At 34.3% G+C, this 19,308-nt stretch overlaps 1 protein-coding gene across 1 annotated transcript in view; it reads right to left on the bottom strand.

Annotated features, from left to right (window-relative positions):
• Positions 1–19,308, bottom strand: part of LOC111046660 (inverted formin-2-like) — a 225,795-nt gene that overhangs the window by 44,464 nt on the left and 162,023 nt on the right. The window contains 1 exon segment of the mRNA XM_039433649.1: positions 12,922–13,037. Coding sequence (XP_039289583.1) covers positions 12,922–13,037 — 116 coding nt within the window.

Genomic DNA, 19,308 nt, shown 5'->3' with positions numbered 1-19,308 from the left:
GACAGGTACGTTCCTTTTTGAATTTCGCGTCGACGTATACATCGACGTATACGACGTATACATTAATGTAATTATTTGATTATTCTGAGTAAATGCTTTTTGCTTTCTTTTCAAACTTTTCTTTATATGAATGTAATTAATTTGATTATTTCAACTGTGTGAATGCTGTTGCTTTCTTTTCTTTATTTACTATATTTCAAAATGTATATAAGTTAAATTGTTGATTCATTTAATTGTGTAAATAAGGCTCTTTATGGATCTCTGTGAACCTTTGTATGTAAAGAAAATGAATAAATAAATAAATACATAATAAGTTTTTTTAAATTTTGCATTTTAAGAATAATACTAAAGGAAAAGGATTTTCCTTCGAACACCAATATTACCGTAAAAATCTGACTAGAATTATTAATAAAAATCAGCTGTCTAGTGGACTATAATACTACCCGTTCAAAAACATCGAACATCTTGAAAATGTATCTTTCCATCATCGTTAGTAGACAGTTGTCTACTAACTTTGTCATTCCATAAGCTGAGGCCATGATTCTAGTTTGGAGTTTGGAGTTATTGATAGAAAACATTTTTTTCACATTTTTCATTTTTAAACTGATGATTAAAATTTCAACAAATATTATTGAAAAGAAATTGATTTCTGAAATCATGAAAAGTGAGAAATGAAGTTTGTAGGAAATCAGCTTTATGGTAGTTTATTTTGTTAATTTCAGCACACCGATTTTTCGCCAACACGACAACACAGAATGTTCTCTGATGGGTTTCTACCATTTTAAATTGATAAATTATTTTTGAGAAAACATAACAACAGGTCAATGTAACTTACTGAGCACGAGGTCTACTGTTCACAGAACTACTAGTTTATAGTCGATTATAGCCATCAAATATTACTCAAACCTTCGATAGAAGATGATCTTCATAACTTTAATTCATGATTATATATTTGACTGTGATAAAATTTTCAATATGAACCAACCGTAAAACCAAAAAAATCAATAATTATTATTCACACCAATTTTGTAAAAGAAAGGATTATTCTACTAAGTTCATGAAAATTTATCATTTCGAGAAAAGTCTTGAAGATCCATAATAATTCATGAAAGCTGTCGATATTATCAGATTTGAAACACCATATTTACAGAATAAGTTGTTTCCTACGATCCTACAAACTATAACTTAGTTCCTTAGTTGAACACTAGTTCCTATAACATTCTACACTTCTGATTCCACATGATGAGAAAGAGGATAGAGGAATAACCAAGTGTCATCAGGACACTCACATAAACTCAACCAAAAGCTGTCAGGCACATCAACCTTCAACATCCTGAAAGCTCTATAATTTCTCCATTTTTATCGCCGAAGATAAGCGAGCATTTCCTAGCTGAATTTCCATAGACGAACACGTCCTGCCAAATCAGTCAGTCACATTGAGTTTCAATAGTAACGGTCAACAGAAATTTGACTTGACGTTCTGACTGTTTATGTCAGAGTATACTGTATATGAAAGCGAGCCATCCATTTATAATTACACAGCTCCAGCTCAAAGAGGATCTCCCACTTGATTGTGGTCTTTAATTTCCTTCTTTTTTTCTGCTGCTAATAGTTTTTCCAACGCAACGTTTTTTGGGCGTAGGATGCAATACTGGCGCCAGACAATTTATTAAATAATTGAACCGCGCGAATAACAAATGGCGTTCCAGCAAAAGATTCACTTCACACTGTCAGCATTGATTGAATGGGGAGCATTGATGTTATTCATAAGGAATGCTGACAGTTTGAAGTGATCCTCACTATAATATTATCCTACGTACAAAGAAAAGTTATTAAACGTTCGCGCTAAACAGAAAGAAAAGCCGATATGCACTAAGGCGCTCGCAATTTTCTTCAGGCAATAACAACTACTGAATTGGAAAGTGGTTGATCTTGTTTTTCTTCCTTCGCAGTTCACATGATGGATAATCGTGTCCAACCGCCTGAGATCCATATTTCATGTGTCTAAAAGAATAATAATTGATTCCTAATAGAAATCGTCACGCCCATTAGTGAGAGTCTAAATTGGAAAACCCGGAATTAGAGTACCTGGATAGAAAAATTATATACGTGGAGATCTATCGTCATAATTGATTGATTTGAGTATTAATTACATTGGGAAGGAAAGATTTGTATTAGTAAATCAGGGACGTTTGAAACATTTTCCAGTCCTAGGGATGATTCATTGGGAATGTTCTACGTAGTGAACTGAAAGTACAGGGGTTCAATGTATTTTGACCCCTTGAATTTGAAACATTACACATTTATTTATTATAAACTCGTTAGTACTAAGAATAGACAACCTGATAAATCCTATAAATATTGATGGTACCTAGTTAATTTTTACAAAAATGGATAATTGATTTTTAAAAAACAATCATTTTTCAAAATTGGGAAAAATCATACTAACTGGAAACATAGAGTAAAGAAAACTATATTATTTCTTCCATCTCTGCTGGAAGTAATGAGATCAATGAAAAACATTATGAAGAAAAATCACAAGATTCAAGATGAAGGATGTGCTTATATTAGCCACATAATTTTGTAGTTGCATAATGACTAATTGTCTATTTGAATAAAGTATCGCAATCTCCATGACTTTACTACTCTCGCATTAGTTTGCTTGTGATTGTTAAAATTCTCTTTCTTAACCACTATTGTCTGTCGCTATGGACACAGAGAAGAAGTAAGAGCAGAGGACACATTTAGCGCATGTTGCGCTAAATGGGTGACCAGCAATGTGGAGTGGCGAAACAATAGCCGGTAAGAATGTTCTCTCTGAATCTTCTAATTTGTACTATGGAAGAAACTGCTACTCTCTTATTGGTTAGCTCTTGGCGAGTAGTATTCTCAATCACTCAACTGACATTGGCTGATGACATGACGACGCCATCGCTACTCTCTCATTGGTTGGCTTGTGATTGGTTAAATTCACGGTCACTCAACTCTCATTGGCTGTTGTCATGATGACGCAATCGTCACTCTCTCAATGGTTCAATTCTCATTTTGATTGTTTGAACGACTGAGTTGCTGCTTTCTTATTGGTTAGCTTGTGATTGTTTGAATTATATCGAATTCAACTTTCAATTACTGCCATGATAAAAATCTGCTTTGATTTTGGAAGTAAGTTGGTGTTTTTCTTCTGGTTTCAAAATTTTCGCTTATCAAGATTCCAAAGATTTTTTTGAAGTTTCAGGTTTTTCAAATCTCAATGACTGGCATGATAAAAATCAGCTTCAATTTCAAAAGTAGGTAAGTGTTTATCTTCGAGTTTCAAAGTTTTCGAATACCGTAACTCAATATTTCATAGTATAATAAGGTGGAATATTTCGAGTTGATTTGGCTCCTGATCCATCTCATTAAAAAATTCGTGGTTTGTTCATCTTTGGACTAAAAATTTAACTGAAATGGGTGATGTAAAATTTAAGAGAAGAATATTCTCTTTTACAAAAACAGAGCTCCCCGTGGATCAGAAAAAATTCATTTTTTCAGTAATTATCCCACATTATTGAATACAAATTCATTATTAATGCATAGATTTTATTAAATACGAACAACATCAAATTTGGGTGAAACATTAATCTAGAATTTTCCCAGTCGAACAACTTTGGTGAAGAATTAACTAAACTATCCCTGGAACAGTTCCTATTGTGCAATATCCAATAACAGGTGATTAAATTAATCCAGCAATACACAAATCCACAAGATCCTCTCCTTCAATTTAATGCACAATTACACGTTCAACCTTAGAGATAATCCTACTATTGACAAGGAGTCAATACTAGTCGAAGTGCATTACCTATTATAGGAAGAATTAAGTGTCGTATTGTCACCTTATAGAGACACCGTCCAAGACACACCATCAACACATCTATCTACCATCTCATCACGACCAATATATCTGTATACACAAGCAACAGTCACCACCGTATTCTATTGACACAGATATAGAAAATGGCAATAGCTCACTGTGCATTGTGACTCATAGACTTGTGACAATACTCTCCATAAGACCAGGTCCAGGACCCCTGGTGAGAAATGCATAATAATATTGCAATGCACGGTGCAGTATGTGTGGAGGAGTCTATAGTCAGATTCAATTTAAAACTGTCAGTATTCCTGATAAACAACATCATTGCTCCCCATTCAACTAATGCTGACAGTCTGGAATATATCTCCATGTTGCCACTTTCTTCTGTCAACAGTTGCCGATTGGATTTGATATATTTCTCTACTTGTTTCTTATTTCAGTGAGTGTTGTAGGATTAGAAGTGGAACTCGGTAGCAATCTGTGAGGTAATATAGGGAACTGGTGCATTTATGATAAGTTAGTATGATGTATGGATTGTATTATAATACTTTAATATTTATTGATTGTTAGGCTAGTTTCACACTCATTCGGTTCGTTTCGTTTTGGGTTCGTTTTCGGCAAATTCCGATAAGTGTGAAACGGTAATTCGGTTTTAATTCGGTACCGAATAGCAACCGCATAGAACCGAACGCCCACTTGACTCTAATAAAATCCATCAGGTTTCAATTCGTTGCTAGCGAGAGGCTACTTTCACACACTTTCGGTTCGGTTCGTTTCGTTTTCGGCAAATTCCGATAAGTGTGAAACGATGATTCGGTTTGAATTCGGTACCGAATAGCAACCGCATAGCACCGAACGCCCCCTCGACACGAATAGGTTTCATCATATTCGAATTCGTTGCTACGGAAACAGGAAAAAACAAAGTCTTTTACTCACGCTTGCTTTTTTTGTTTTTCTTTTAACCTGATGACGTTATTATCTATTTCAAAATTTTCCAAATCAAAATAATATGGTCAATTCATTTCTGTTAGTTCACAGAAACATTTTTTCTCAATGAATAGTTTGCTAAAAAAATATGAAAAATATAAATTAAAACTTGGGGAGAATTTTTATTTTCATTTTTTCCACGAATATTACATGATTTCATCAATGGAGAGGAGAGATGAAGTTTATAAACCATTTGTCAAAACAAGGAACAAATTTTCAATTTAAAAAAATAATCTCTCTGAACATCCAAAATTAACATAATCAAAAAGAAACTATTTAAATAATTCACAATTTTCAATTAACTTTAAAATGTTGTTGTTCAAGAAATAACATCTTACAATTTAACACCAGCTGTTATATTTAAATATACCAGCATGAACTGTGAAAATCCAAACACAGCTGTGTTTGAGAAGAAAATACCTAATTAGAACCGTACGAATTAAAACCTGACATGTATGAAAGCCTCAATCGTTTTCGGTAACGAACCGAACCGAACCGAAAACGAACCGAACCGAATGAAACCGAAAGCGTGTGAAGCTAGCCTTACAGTAAGTACATCATCAAAATGACAGGGAGAGAAAAAATAAGGTATCCTTGTGCTATTCCTCTCCCAAATTTGGATAAGGTTACACATTGTCCGAAATAGATTAAGTCTTGTAGTTGTTCACTTCACAAAATTTTCAGACCTTAATTATTTTTTCAAAGTAGATTTTAAAATTTAGATGCTTCAATCACTATAATTATATGATGTATGCAATCATTACTTGGAGCCTTGAAGGTAGCCTACCTAGTTGTAGACAAGACAGTATAGAAATAGTACTACAATTTTTATTTTAGTAGTTTTTGTAATTATTTTATTTTTCTATTTCTATGCTAGAAGGTACACTAGTACTGAGTATTCTTACTGGTAAATTTATAACAAGACACAGAGACTGATGATGAGTTTCTTTCACTTCTCTCAATGACTTTATTAAGGACGAATATGAATTAACTACTATCAAAGAGATAAATGTAATGGGAAGAATATGAAGATTGGGATATGAAATTTCCGCTGGATCAAATCCTTCTCTGATTTCATTAATCACTTAATAAAATTAATTCTCACTTAATTTCCTTAATCTGTTACTCAACATTCCTCATCTACAAACGTCAATCTTCATATTCCTACCATTAATTTATCTCTTTGATAGTAGTTAATTCATAATCGTCCTTAATAAAGTCATTGAGAGAAGTGAAAGAAACTCATTATCAGTCTCTGTGTCTTGTTGAAAATTGAATACTCAGTACTAGTGTACCTTCTAGCATAGAAAAATAAAATAATAGCATAGTACATTGCGGTATAGTACATAGTACAATAAGTTTGCGGAGAATGTTACAATAAATGAGGTGCCTATAGACTTGAGCGCCAGGAATAACTGTGTTCATCAGCGTAGCTGATGCTACGCTTATTATATCAGTCTGTACCTTACAGTTTCTGTACAAATACAGATATAATCAGCTGCTGAAAGCTGAAGTGCACGTGTTCGTGGCCCTCAAGTCTGTACGCAGCTTCAGAGAAGAAAATTTCTAATTTTTCCATCACAGAATCTAAAAACATTTCACTCTTTGAAGTTGAACAAAGTTGGAGATGAATAAAAATGGTTATTCATTTATAGTTTGAGATGATTGAAATGGATTTAAGGAGCCAGGAGTCTTGAAGATTTAAGGCGCACAGATACTCATTTCCCAACATCACAGGCAAGAACTCATACACTTTCAAAAAATCATTCAAATTAAAACACAACAATAAGTTTTCCTATACAAACTGAAACCACTTTACACGCTCCTCAAGTTAATAAAGTGCAGACCATCAGTCACACTGAATAGCCGAGTCGTATTATATTGTTACTGCCTATTCGCTTTATAAAGCTGGTTAAAAGCCAGTTGACTGTTTTATTAGGAAGCCATTAACGGCTATGAATACATAATTTACGGCTTATTTGTTCAAAGAGGCGGCACTTGCGAAGAATACAGTGTTCGGGTGAGTTTTATGAAGAAGCTATTTTTTAAATTTGAGAACCTCTAATGTACTACTAAACAATTTTATTGTGTATTGGAAACATTATTACACTCTAGTCTAGTAAAATACACTTTGAACTGTCGGCATTGGTCGAAAGCAAAGCATTAACCTTGAATTCAATATCATATTAAAATCATAAAATAATACAATATTGAAATAAAAATAAATAGCATTGTATTTCTTCTCTGCTGACAGTCTAGGGTGTGTCTTACTATAAAGTGTATTTTATGAATAAGCTACTTCTCAAAGAATCTCTCTTCCAGGGTTGCTCATCCCGGGGGAATGACGCATCCCCCCTTAACCCTTAAATACGTCCCCCATAGAAGGCAACCTCAGAAAAAAAGCTGGTGATCTTATTTCTGGGAGCCCCCAAAGAATTGAACCCCTCTCCACAAGAATTGAACCACTCTCCCCAAGAATTGAACCCCTCTCCCCAAGAATTGAACCACTCTCCCAAGAATTGAACCCCTCTCCGCAAGAATGGAACCACTCTCCCCAAGAATTGAACCACTCTCCCCAAGAATTGAATTACTCTCCCCAAGAATTGAACCCCTCTCCACAAGAATTGAACCCCTCTCCACAAGAATTGAACCACTCACCCAAGAATTGAACCCCTCTCCACAAGAATTGAATCACTCTCCACAAGAATTGAACAACTCACCCCAAGAATTGAACCCCTCTCCACAAGAATGGAACCACTCTCCCCAAGAATTGAACCACTCTCCCCAAGAATTGAACCCCTCTCCGCAAGAATGGAACCACTCTCCCCAAGAATTGAACCACTCTCCCCAAGAATTGAACCACTCTCCCCAAGAATTGAACAACTCACCCCAAGATTGAACCCCTCTCCACAAGAATGGAACCACTCTCCCCAAGAATTGAACAACTCACCCCAAGAATTGAACCCCTCTATACAAGAACGGAACCACTCTCCCCAAGAATTGAACCACTCTCCCCAAGAATTGAACCCTCTCCCCAAGAATTGAACCCCTCTCCACAAGAATTGAACCACTCACCCAAGAATTGAACCCCTCTCCACAAGAATTGAACCACTCTCCCCAAGAATTGGAACCACTCTCCCAAGAATTGAACCCCTCTCCCCAAGAATTCAACCACTCTCCCCAAGAATTTCAGAATTTCAATAACGAAGAGCGTCTCCCCCACCCCTTTGCACCACTCTACTCTATGTATCTACCCTGTGTCTTCTCTACTGTACATATACAATTTTAATTATATTTTTGGGTTAGAGCGAATTTATAAGCAAGCTACAAAGTTGAATGACCTTCTCTGCAATACAATCATGTATGAACAATAATTGTATATTGTTTTCTACCGGTAGGTTTAAGAGAGTTCATGAACAAGCAACTATTTTCAGTTGAGAATCTCCACTAAGTATAAGAATGTTGCTAGTAAATTGAATATTTCGAACAGTTGAATCTCAAGTATAGTTGAGAATCCCCACTAAGCATGAAAATTTCAATTGTAAATTCCACACTTCACATAGTCAGTATTGGTTGAATGGGAAGCAACTACGTCATATACAGAGTGCTTCAGAAGTAGTGTCGAAAATTTTAGGGTATTGTTCCTGGATGATAGGAGACTACAAATGCCGTATTTGAATTGCCCAAAACTAAGCGGTTATCCTTATACCTGCCATTTTGTTTTTTTCACTTAGGAATTTTATCTGAAGAACGTAATGTTATAATGATCTGAAATTTAGCATGAATATTTATGCTATAATTTCTCAACTTTAAAAAATAAAATAAAAGATTTTCAATATAAATTTTCAAAATGGCGGCCATTTCAAATTTTTGATTGCAAATTTCACGACAACCGTTCACTTTACAAAAAAATTATTAAGATTATTCAAAGAATTAGAGAGAAATGAAATCTTTTCGTACTGCATGCATGACCCCTTTTTACCATTTATTTATTTATTTTTATTTTTTATTTATTTACAATGAAAATGACACTAATGTAATAACATTGAAAGATAAAATAATAAGATAGTCCTTGTGCTATTTTTCTTCCAAATTTATAGGTGAAAAAGTCCGAAATAAGGTTAGAATTCCACGTGTACAATTTTGATAAGATTTCAGCCCAAAACAAAAATGAAAACTATAAATTTTGAATTTAGATGGCTTGAATTAATAAATTATTTAGAAATATTCCACTCAATTACCACTTGTAACGAATAATATTGAGTTATTTAAGAAGATTTGGAACCATTCAAGCAACACAAACTCGTAAACTCATATTAAATGTACGTTATTATTTACATTTAAACATCAATTTTAAATTATCAATTCCAATTGTATTTGAGATGAAGCTTTAAAACTAGGTATGGCTCCATATGGTCATCTAGCTGATTTTACAACGTTTTTCAGATGATCTTGTTTGTTCATGGTCATGCATACAGTACGAAAAGAATTGATTTCTCTCTTATTATTTGAACAATCTTAATAAATGACGTATCCTCTAAATCTTGATAACATTTTCTAACTTTTTTGTCTCCTATAAACTTTTTGTAAAGTGAACGGTTCTCGTGAAATTTGCAATCAAATATTTTTAATGTCCGCCATTTTGAAAATTTACATCGAAAACCTTTAATTTTATTTTTTAAAGTTGAGTCTTTATAGCATAAATATTCATGCCAAATTTCGGATCAATATAACATTTCGCTCTTGTGATGAAAATTCTTAAGTGAAAAAACAAAATGGCAGCTATAAGGATAACCGCTGAGTTTTGGACACTTCAAATACGACATTTGTAGTCTCCTATCATCCAGGAACAATACCCTAAAATTTTCCACACTACTTCTGAAACACTCTGTATATTGTAAAATGGATGCTGACAGATTCAAGTGAATCTCATTGCCTCATGGTCAAGTGAATTTTATGAATAAGCTACCCTTTTTACTTTCCTTGCCCTATTATCATAGGTAAGGAAAGTATTGCTTTCCGAAAAAAAAAGTCTGGTTGCCTGTAAAGTCGGTATACAGGCGAAAGTTTTACGTGACAACGACTTAGAGTGGTAATAGTATATTTCGCACCTAGGGTCGAAAATGTACGTTTTCCGGCTCGAGATCGCGGTTTTCAAGTTCGAGACGAAGTTGAGAACTTGAAGCGTTCGAGAGCCGGAAAAACATTTTTGCCCGTGTTGCGAACGCTATTTTTCGCCACACCAAAAAAAAAAACTTCCCAATATTTATAAGAAATTGAAAAATTAATAAAATTCAAACAGCCTATTTTGATAGTTTGAATCTTGGTTATGACAACTTTTACTGTCAATTAATTTCAATATTACTAATTAATAATTTACAATAGTGACCATATTTTTATACTATTAATATTTCGAATAATTGTTTGAATTTTATAGCTCGTGCTTTGCGCCCGGTGCAATATCTCATGGATAGATGGATGAATAGAATTTTCATTACTATTTTGAAATAATGTGATGAAAAAATTAATATAATTGCATATTTCACAGTTTTGTCTCAAAATATATCTAAAAAATTGATTGAAATTTAAATTATGGTAACTAATATAAAAAATAGCTAATAAAAGTCGAAATTCATCGACAAAAAAAATGTCATTGACCGAGATTCGAACCTAGATCGTGTTTGTTATTCACTGAGCTGAGTTCAGTTGTATTACGCCTTTACGCTCTCGGCTATTGGGTATTGTTGAAGGAAGAGGCCTGACTGATAACTCTTAGCATACACGTAATACTGTAAACTAGACTTCTAAAAAAGTTTACTTCACTCCTAAAAAGCGTACAACCTTTGACTATAGAAAGAAGGTTGTTCTTTCTATAGAAGAAGGTTCTTTCTATAGTCAAAGGTACAACAGACTTTGGCTCATGACTTATATTATTAAAATTAATATTATTATCTGTTTCACAATAAATTTTCACTCTGAATTAAGTCAGGTAACGTATGTAGGCTACTATAATATAGTGTATAGCGGCATATTAATTTGAAGCCGGTTTGCCGGCATTTTCACAACAAAATATTGCTCTGAAATCATAGAGAAAACATTCGAAGATTCAATCTTGAGTGGGCCTAATGTTTTCTCTATATGGTTCAATATTAAAGAAAAATTATCTAAAAGTTTTAATAATGAATTACGGAAAAATTACTAGGAATTTTTTAGTCAAGGCTGAGTTTCACCAGTAGGCTTACCTTAAACTTCAGATCTCTGCTGTATTTTCTTGTTATTATAGTTGATTGTATTGCATTAAGAAGTGGAATTCGATAATAAAAAAGAAACAATTATTACTCTACCTCACTTTTAAATATTGATACAATTATTGTACTTTGATTTCAAATTCGATTCTTCACTTTTAAATACTTGCGATACGTACCTTTCTGACAATGGACAATGCAGCCATTGTATTCATTGTTTGATATCAAAAACACAATAAATATTAAATTATTAAACAGTAATTTATAAAATATATTATAGACATAATACCGCGATTCACGATACATAATTATATAGATTATTACAGTCGTTATGAGATTATCTCTCTATGATTTTTGTGAGATCGGACACGATCAGCTGTTATTCAAGGTCATTTTACAGCCCTAGGGCCGTAAAGTTTTACCGGCCTGGTCGGAAAACAATCACTTTCGGCCTCCATATGACGCATGGTAAACCATCATTCATCCAAGTGTGGCGAAAAATAATTTTAATGTGAATATTCATTCGTATAGTAGGAAGAAGGATGAAGTAATAGTAACAATTTAAAATTTTATTTATACAAAGAATTATATTTAAAACGTCAATTTATACAAAGAATCTTGCACTGAATTTCATATTCGTGGCGCAAGTAGTCGCGCAGTCGCAGGAGATGCTTGCGGCGCTTGCGCAGGTTGACAGCTCCGTTTCACCTCTCTCTCCAGGTGAATGCTCGGGTCGCTGCTGGTGCTCGCCACTGCTCCTATTCGTGCTCTTTCCAGACGACCGTGAACCGAAACGAACGCTCTCCTCGCTCTCATTGCGAGCGCATAACATGGAACGTAACGCAGTTTCTTGAAGTGTCACCCGGCAAACCAATTTATAAGACGTTGTCACGTCAAAATTAAGGTACCCCAATTTCTAAATTTCTATACGTTTCAAGGTCCCCTGAGTCCAAAAAAGTGGTTTTTGGGTATTGGTCTGTATGTGTGTGTGTGTGTGTATGAGTGTATGTGCGTCTGTGTACACGATATCTCATCTCCCAATTAACGGAATGACTTGAAATTTGGAACTTAAGGTCCTTTCACTATAAGGATCCGACACGAACAATTTCGATCAAATGCAATTCAAGATGGCGGCTAAAATGGGGAAAATGTTGTCAAAAACAGGGTTTTTCGCGATTTTCTCAAAAATGGCTCCAACAATTTTGATCAAATTTATACCTAAAATAGTCATTGATAAGCTATATCAACTGCCACAAGTCCCATATCTGTAAAAATATCAGGAGTTTCGCCCCATCTATGCAAATTTTGATTTTAGATTTCCAATTATCAGGTCTCAGATATAATTTACACGACAAGTTCGTGTGGAAAAGATTGTGCATGAAAATCTCTTCAATTAATGTCCAGTAACATTCTCACCTAAAATTGAAAATAAGCTCGAAATTCCAGAAAATGTGATTATTCAATTCTATTGATATTCAATGATATTTGATTCTATCAAATCATTCACTATGAAGAGATAGCAAATCTCGTGTATATCCAGCGTTATTGTCTGTCATCAGCTGGCTCAGATCTTTGAATGGTAGACTCTTGTGATGCGCGAGAACACTAGCGTCAGGTGATCAATTTTCAGAACGGCAAGGAAAGTTGTGAGAGTGCGCCACACCAGATTTTTATTATAGTTGAGATTATCTAATGTGTACAAATACAATTTGAACTCACTACCTCAAGATCAAGTGCATTTTATGAACTAGGTACGTTCTATCGAGATCTTCTACTGTGTACTACTGTGTACTGTGAAAAGTCTATAGTGAATAAAGTAACTAGGAACTTGTAGGTTACCTTGTAATGTTCCAAGGCATCCAGCGCTCGGGCGTATCCCTGTGCATTGTACACGCATAGGGCGGACAGCAACTCAAATACTTGCTTCTTTACGGTGGTGTTGCTTGTATCCAGAGCTGAAAACAAACGGTAAAAACATATTTTAATACTGAGACTAACTTGATAGTTATGATAGAGTAACTCAACCTTCAAAATTTTCAAATCATTAATCCTGGATCGAAAATCAAGTGACGAAGCAGTGTGTGATTACATAACCTTAACTTTTGGACAACATTAACATTTTATCGAAGTTTTTGAGAGAAATAATACAGGCTCAGCCTAGTTTTTCCTCCAATGTCATAATTGTATTATGATTATAGTGTTTTATACAATAAATGAATGATAACAGAATAGTCAACTAAACACAACATATCAAAATTAGCGATGGATAAAGTTTCAGGGTTATCCTGTTGATTGCTTTCCTCCCAATTGATTTGAACCTGTACTAGCGTGAATGAGACTACAATTATTTTTTTCTCTGTTGTATATCCATACTTTTTCACTGTTAAAATTAAACTTGAATTTTAAAAAACACTTTTGAAGTTAAAATGCACTTACTTTTGTAGTGACGATCGTTTCGACCTGTTGTTGGTCATCATCAGACTGACATCTGACAGGTCGAAACGATCGTCACTACAAAAAGTAAGTGCATTTTAACTTCAAAAGTGTTTTTTAAAATTCAAGATTATTTTTTTGTCTATTTTAGTACGTAGATTTCATGAGAATGAAAAGTACGAAAAATCGTATGAGTAAAATCAGTTTGGAAGATTGTGGGTTCCATCATATACAAATCGATATATCTCGAAAACTAAAGTCGATAAGAAAATTTTACTGATCATGTTTTTGCAAATTTAATGTAAAATTAATGGTCTTCGGCTGTTACACTTTTCGTGGAACACTCAATATAAAGAATAATTCAGGTGCTTGTTTAATTCATCTCACAATAAACGAGAATCGCCAATAATGGCATTAATATGAAATATATTCTAACAAGGTAGAGGACGTGGAGTCAGGTGTTTATTTCATTGACAATCACAAATCATAAATACAATATATAATATGATGAAGACTATACTAAAAATTCTGAATTTTGATATTTAAAAACTAATAACAAAAATATTTTACTCAAATCTCTACAAATTGGAAATTTTTGAGTAATTTTGCAAAATGTTGAGTGTTCCGGTATGGTATGAGTTCTTGTGTGTTTCATAGTCTTTAATGAAGCTAGTGTACACATGTTGAAAAGCATTCACTTAGTTATAGATGAGGGTCATTTTTATTGAGCCACCCACCACAATACGATTCTTCCAACGCAACTGACCCACTTTTAAGAATAGATTGATGTGTAGAACAAAATTGAATTAAAAGAGAGCAAAACTACTACAAAGTGACAATTAATTACAGTACTGTTCTTGAGATTGAATGGGGAGCCAAGGCTGACAAAAACACACTTTTGAGAAGTATAAATTGATAGTGTTGAAGAAATCAAATAGCTTTCAGGATTTTCTTCACGCAATTTTCATTCAATAAAATTATTTGTTATTGTTATTCACTAGTAGTTCTGTGAACAGTAGATCTCACGCAGTTTTCTCATCCACAAGTATCTAATGTCACCTGTTTGAAAATATCTAATGTCACCTGTTTCCAGCCATCTGTGTAATCCAATTGTCAGCTGATTTATTATGAATAGTTCTAAGGTCTGATTACTCTATCTTCAGAGTAGATGATATAATTATATAGTGATATCGGAGTATGGAGGAATTCCTTTTACTTCATATCATCCTTAAAATGCAAATTTTCAAAAAAGCCTGTGTATACATCGACGCGCAGTTGAAAAAGGAATATTCCTGCCAAATCTCATCCAATTCTATCAATGCGTTTGGCCGTAATTGCGTTACATACAGACAGACAAAAGAAGATTCGAGTTAAAACATAGACCTCACTACGTTCGGTCAACTATTCTTGAATCCTTATTTCAGGCATAGTATTATACCAATGAACGATTTTGAAAAAGTACAAAAACAAATTTGTAATTTGATATTATCCTATCCAGTACAGAATAAATCAATTAAGATAAAAAGCATGATACAATATATTATTACACGATTACAAATTCTTCTTCTTCTTCTTCCTTTCTCGGGTTAGGCATTACTTACTGCCTGTTCCGAACCTTTGTGCCTCTAGAATCAACCCGTTTGATGCAATATTTATGTATATATTGATGGAAATAACGGTAATCATAATTTTCAGATTCACTGCAAAATATCAGAATCCTTGAAACCCTTCCTAATTGAAATTAATATGACAAGAAGTTAATTCTTCTAGTAGAACCTAATCAAGGTGGAAGAGACTAATTAAGTTTACGTCGATCAAGTGATTGATCAGTGATCAAGTCTTCAATCATTTATTCACACATGAGGACAACGGGATACACCTTTTATGTCTCCTTGAACGTCACAAATACTCCTGCGTCATACATCACTAATATTCGTAAATTGAATCAGGTGAAAATTCACGTGAATTGAAGAACTCAAAGACCTTAAAGATGCATAGACTCACATGCAGCGCTAGTGTCGTACTTGGAATTGAAATCCGCCATTGAGGGGGCAACCCATAAGATTAATACATATCAATGCCAGCAATGCCTTTGTGATCTTTAGTATTACAAATATTATTTATATAATATCTCGTGCTAAAATACCCCAATGGCGGCCTTCAATTTCAAGTAAGAGCTATCATTGGGAAGGCATAGGCATTGTGGGTCTATATCTCTTTAAGGTCTTTGGAAGAACTGCAAGACTTAACCTATTTCGGACTATGTGTTATCTAATTTTGGGGAGGAATAGCCCACGTTACCTTATTTTCCCTCTCCCTATCATTTTAATAATGTACTTATTGTATGAAAAAATGAATAATAATATATAATAAAGGTAGAGTTACACACACAGATGCATCCAATCCTGTTGCATTCCTCCTCCTCAAAGGCTCCAAGGTTATTTGCCATGTTAGCTGTCACTTATAATGAAATACGCACAGCTTATTGTGTTTGTAAGCCACTTTTATTTTATAGTTGTCCTGTTGACGACTGTGCGTCTCTAAATACAGCGACCGGTGTCCATCATCTGTTCATTCATGATTTAGGGACATACGCCCACCGGCGACTGGAGTCTTGTTTTACATTGACAAACATCGCGTTCTTTGTGTGATTCTGCTGCTGCATCTCGACATCCTCTCGGCGGATGTTTACCGATTTTATTATTGGGCCTATTCATTCAAATGATGATGGGAAACCAGTTTTGTTGACAAACTGAAGTAATGGCATAGGCTTAGCTGACCGATTCTTCTGTGGATGCATAGTCAGTGACACGTGTAGGTGGGTGCAGAAATGACTGTGAAAAATAAATGTTAAGGACAGAAAGAGAGAGAGAGAGGAGAGAGAGGAGAGAGAGAGAGAGAGAGAGGAGAGAGAGGAGAGAGAGAGAGAGAGAGAGAGTAAGAGAGTGAGAAATGACTGTGAAAAATAAATGTTAAGGACAAAAAGAGAGAGAGAGAGGAGAGAGAGAGAGAGAGAAGAGAGAGAGAGAGAAGAGAGAGAGAGAGAGAGAGGAGAGAGAGTAAGAGAGTGAGAGGGGGAGTGAGTGAGAAAGAGAGGGGGGAAGTGAATGAGAGGGTGTAAAAGAGGGAGGGAGAGAAAGAGATTGATTGATTGAGTACTTTATTTATGTGTTTGCATACTTCAAATATAAATATAACATTAAAATATAATATAGTCTTTATAATGAAAAATATAACAGATTACAATATATACTGGCTTATACACTTATATACAATAGCTTACAATACAGCAAAATTATAGAGAAATTTACATAATATAGACTAAAAAAATAACTATTGAGCTATGATAATCATGAAAAAAACAATTTGGAATAACTATAGAAAATATTGTTATGCATCTACATAAATTGGCGGAGCTTTGGACAAATCAATGTCCATTCTTCGGGAAGAATATTCAAAATATCCTTTCCACTAACTCTCTACCAAAACGTTAACGTTTTTAAAGAGAGAGAGAGAGTGAGTGAGAGTGTGTATGTGAGAGAGAGAGTGTGAGAGATGTGGGATGCTAGAAAGGACGCGGGGAAGAATAGTAGTTGATGAGAGGCAGAAATTGCAGATGTAAAATAGAAGTAGTAGACAGGATTCGAGTAAAGAAGTAATAGATAGAATGCGTGAAAAAATAGAAGGTGAGAAGCAGAAATAAAATATGAAAAATAGGAGTTGTGGAAAGGAGATGAGTGAAAGAGTAACCGAAGAAAGAATGCGGGGAAGGCTAGTTGATGAAAAGCAGAAATTACTGATGGTAAATAGAAGTTGAAGACAGGAGGGGAATGAAGGAGTAAGCGAAAGAATGTGGAGAAGGTTAGTTGATGAAAAGCAGAAATTGCAGATGGAAAATAGAAGTTGAAGACAGAAGAGGAATGAAGGAGTAAGCGAAAGAATCCGGGAAAGGATATTTGATGATGGCAGAAATTACAGATGAAAGAGTAGGATTTGGTGACAGGAGTGGAATAAGGAGTAATAAAGATAATGCGTGAGAGGATATTAGGTAAGAAGCAGAGATAAAGGATGGATATAGATGTTGGAGACAGAAGAAGAGCGAAAGAGTTCAAAAGTTAAGAGAAAGAATGAGAGAAATAATAGTAGGAAATTAGCAGTGTTGAAAGATGGAAATAGATGTTGGAGACAGTAGAGGAGTGGAGGAGTAAGAGAAATAATGCGAAAGAGAACGCGTGAAAGGACAGGTAAAAAACAGGAAAGCGTAGGTGAAAATCGGAAATGACACATGACGAATAGAAGTTGAGGACAGTGTAAGGGAAGAAGTGTGAGAGGGAAAGTGTGACAAGGGATGTGTGAAGGATAGTTGAGAAGAGAAAACCTGAGGAAGAAAATGGAATATTCCTCATGTCCTCTGACGAGGAGTAGGAAAGCAATGAAGTGAGTATTAGTATGCAATGGGTCTTGCAAGAACTGGCGATAAATTAATGGAGTGAGGAAATAGGAGAGAATATGTGGAGTTGGATAGATTAGAAGAGGAGAACTAACATATAAGATGAGGAAACTCGAATCACAGATGTAGAATATAAAATAGCGAAGGAGATTAAACTTCTCTAATTTTATGCTGGAATTAATATTTCAATTGATATGAATGGCTCTAACGAACTTTTTCTAATTTGGAGATAGAGATGTGATGTTTTTAATGCTATCTTAGAATTGAATATTCAAATTTTGGCGTGGGAAGTTGGGAGCAAATGATATTTCTATAGGAAGATAGAGAAAAAAATTAAATACGTAGTGGAATAGTGGAGACCTGGGGTAGATAAGTTTAAAGTGATACTGTAGCTACAAAAAACAGAAAAATAATAGAAGCAAAGAACAAAGATCCTATTTTTGAAAAGCTCACGAATCAAATTTTTTAGACTATGATTTTCACCAATCAACATTTTCCATCAAATACATATTTATTTTCCTAACATTAAAATATATTGTTTGTTCAGTTAAGCCCACACTGAACAAATGTTCGACAAACATGTTTGTTGAAAAAGTTTGGGCAAATCATATTATGTTTGACAAACAATGTTGCCCGTGGCCAGTGTGAACGCGTCACCAAACAAAATATTTTTGCAAGTGGGGAGAACAGGTTTTATGTTTTACAGCTGAAAACACTGAAATGTTTGGTAAAACAGTAATTTTTTGTTTGACAAACAATGACTGTCTAAACTTTTTAAAATGTTTGTCCCTGAGCTTCTCAATAAACATGTTTGCCGATCATGTATGTCGAACATTTGTTCAGTGTGGAGACGGCTTTAGACATAGGGGAAATTTTCCTTGAAATTCATTTTAAATGATTCATCACATTGCATATATGCACAATTTCAATTGAAGCTATAAGAGTAGCAACAAAGCTTGAAAATAGATAATTATACATTCTTGAAAAATCCAACACAGATACTTATGGCACAGAATTTTTCATCTATAGTTGCAATCCCTTGAATAAAAACAAGGTTCAATCAAAATTCTTTTGATAGAATCGTACTGAAAATCTATAGTATATACATGATTCATATAACAGCCTGCAGATAGCAACATATATACATACAACCCAAAACAACCTATAATTGCCTAACAGACTTCAATCATGACATAAATTTCATATTTTTTCCTGTTCCAATTCATAATATTACGTCTATCACACATACATTCTTCATAACTAGGATTGTACAACTCTTGATATTTTGAGTGTAGATTGAAAAGTCACCTGAATTAAGAATAAGTTTCTGTGAGAATAGAGCG

Source organism: Nilaparvata lugens, chromosome 7 (assembly GCF_014356525.2).
Source record: "Nilaparvata lugens isolate BPH chromosome 7, ASM1435652v1, whole genome shotgun sequence".
In the NCBI taxonomy this organism is placed as follows: domain Eukaryota; kingdom Metazoa; phylum Arthropoda; class Insecta; order Hemiptera; family Delphacidae; genus Nilaparvata; species Nilaparvata lugens.
Note: the sequence above shows the minus strand (reverse complement) of the source record. Positions and strands in the feature narration are given on the sequence as shown.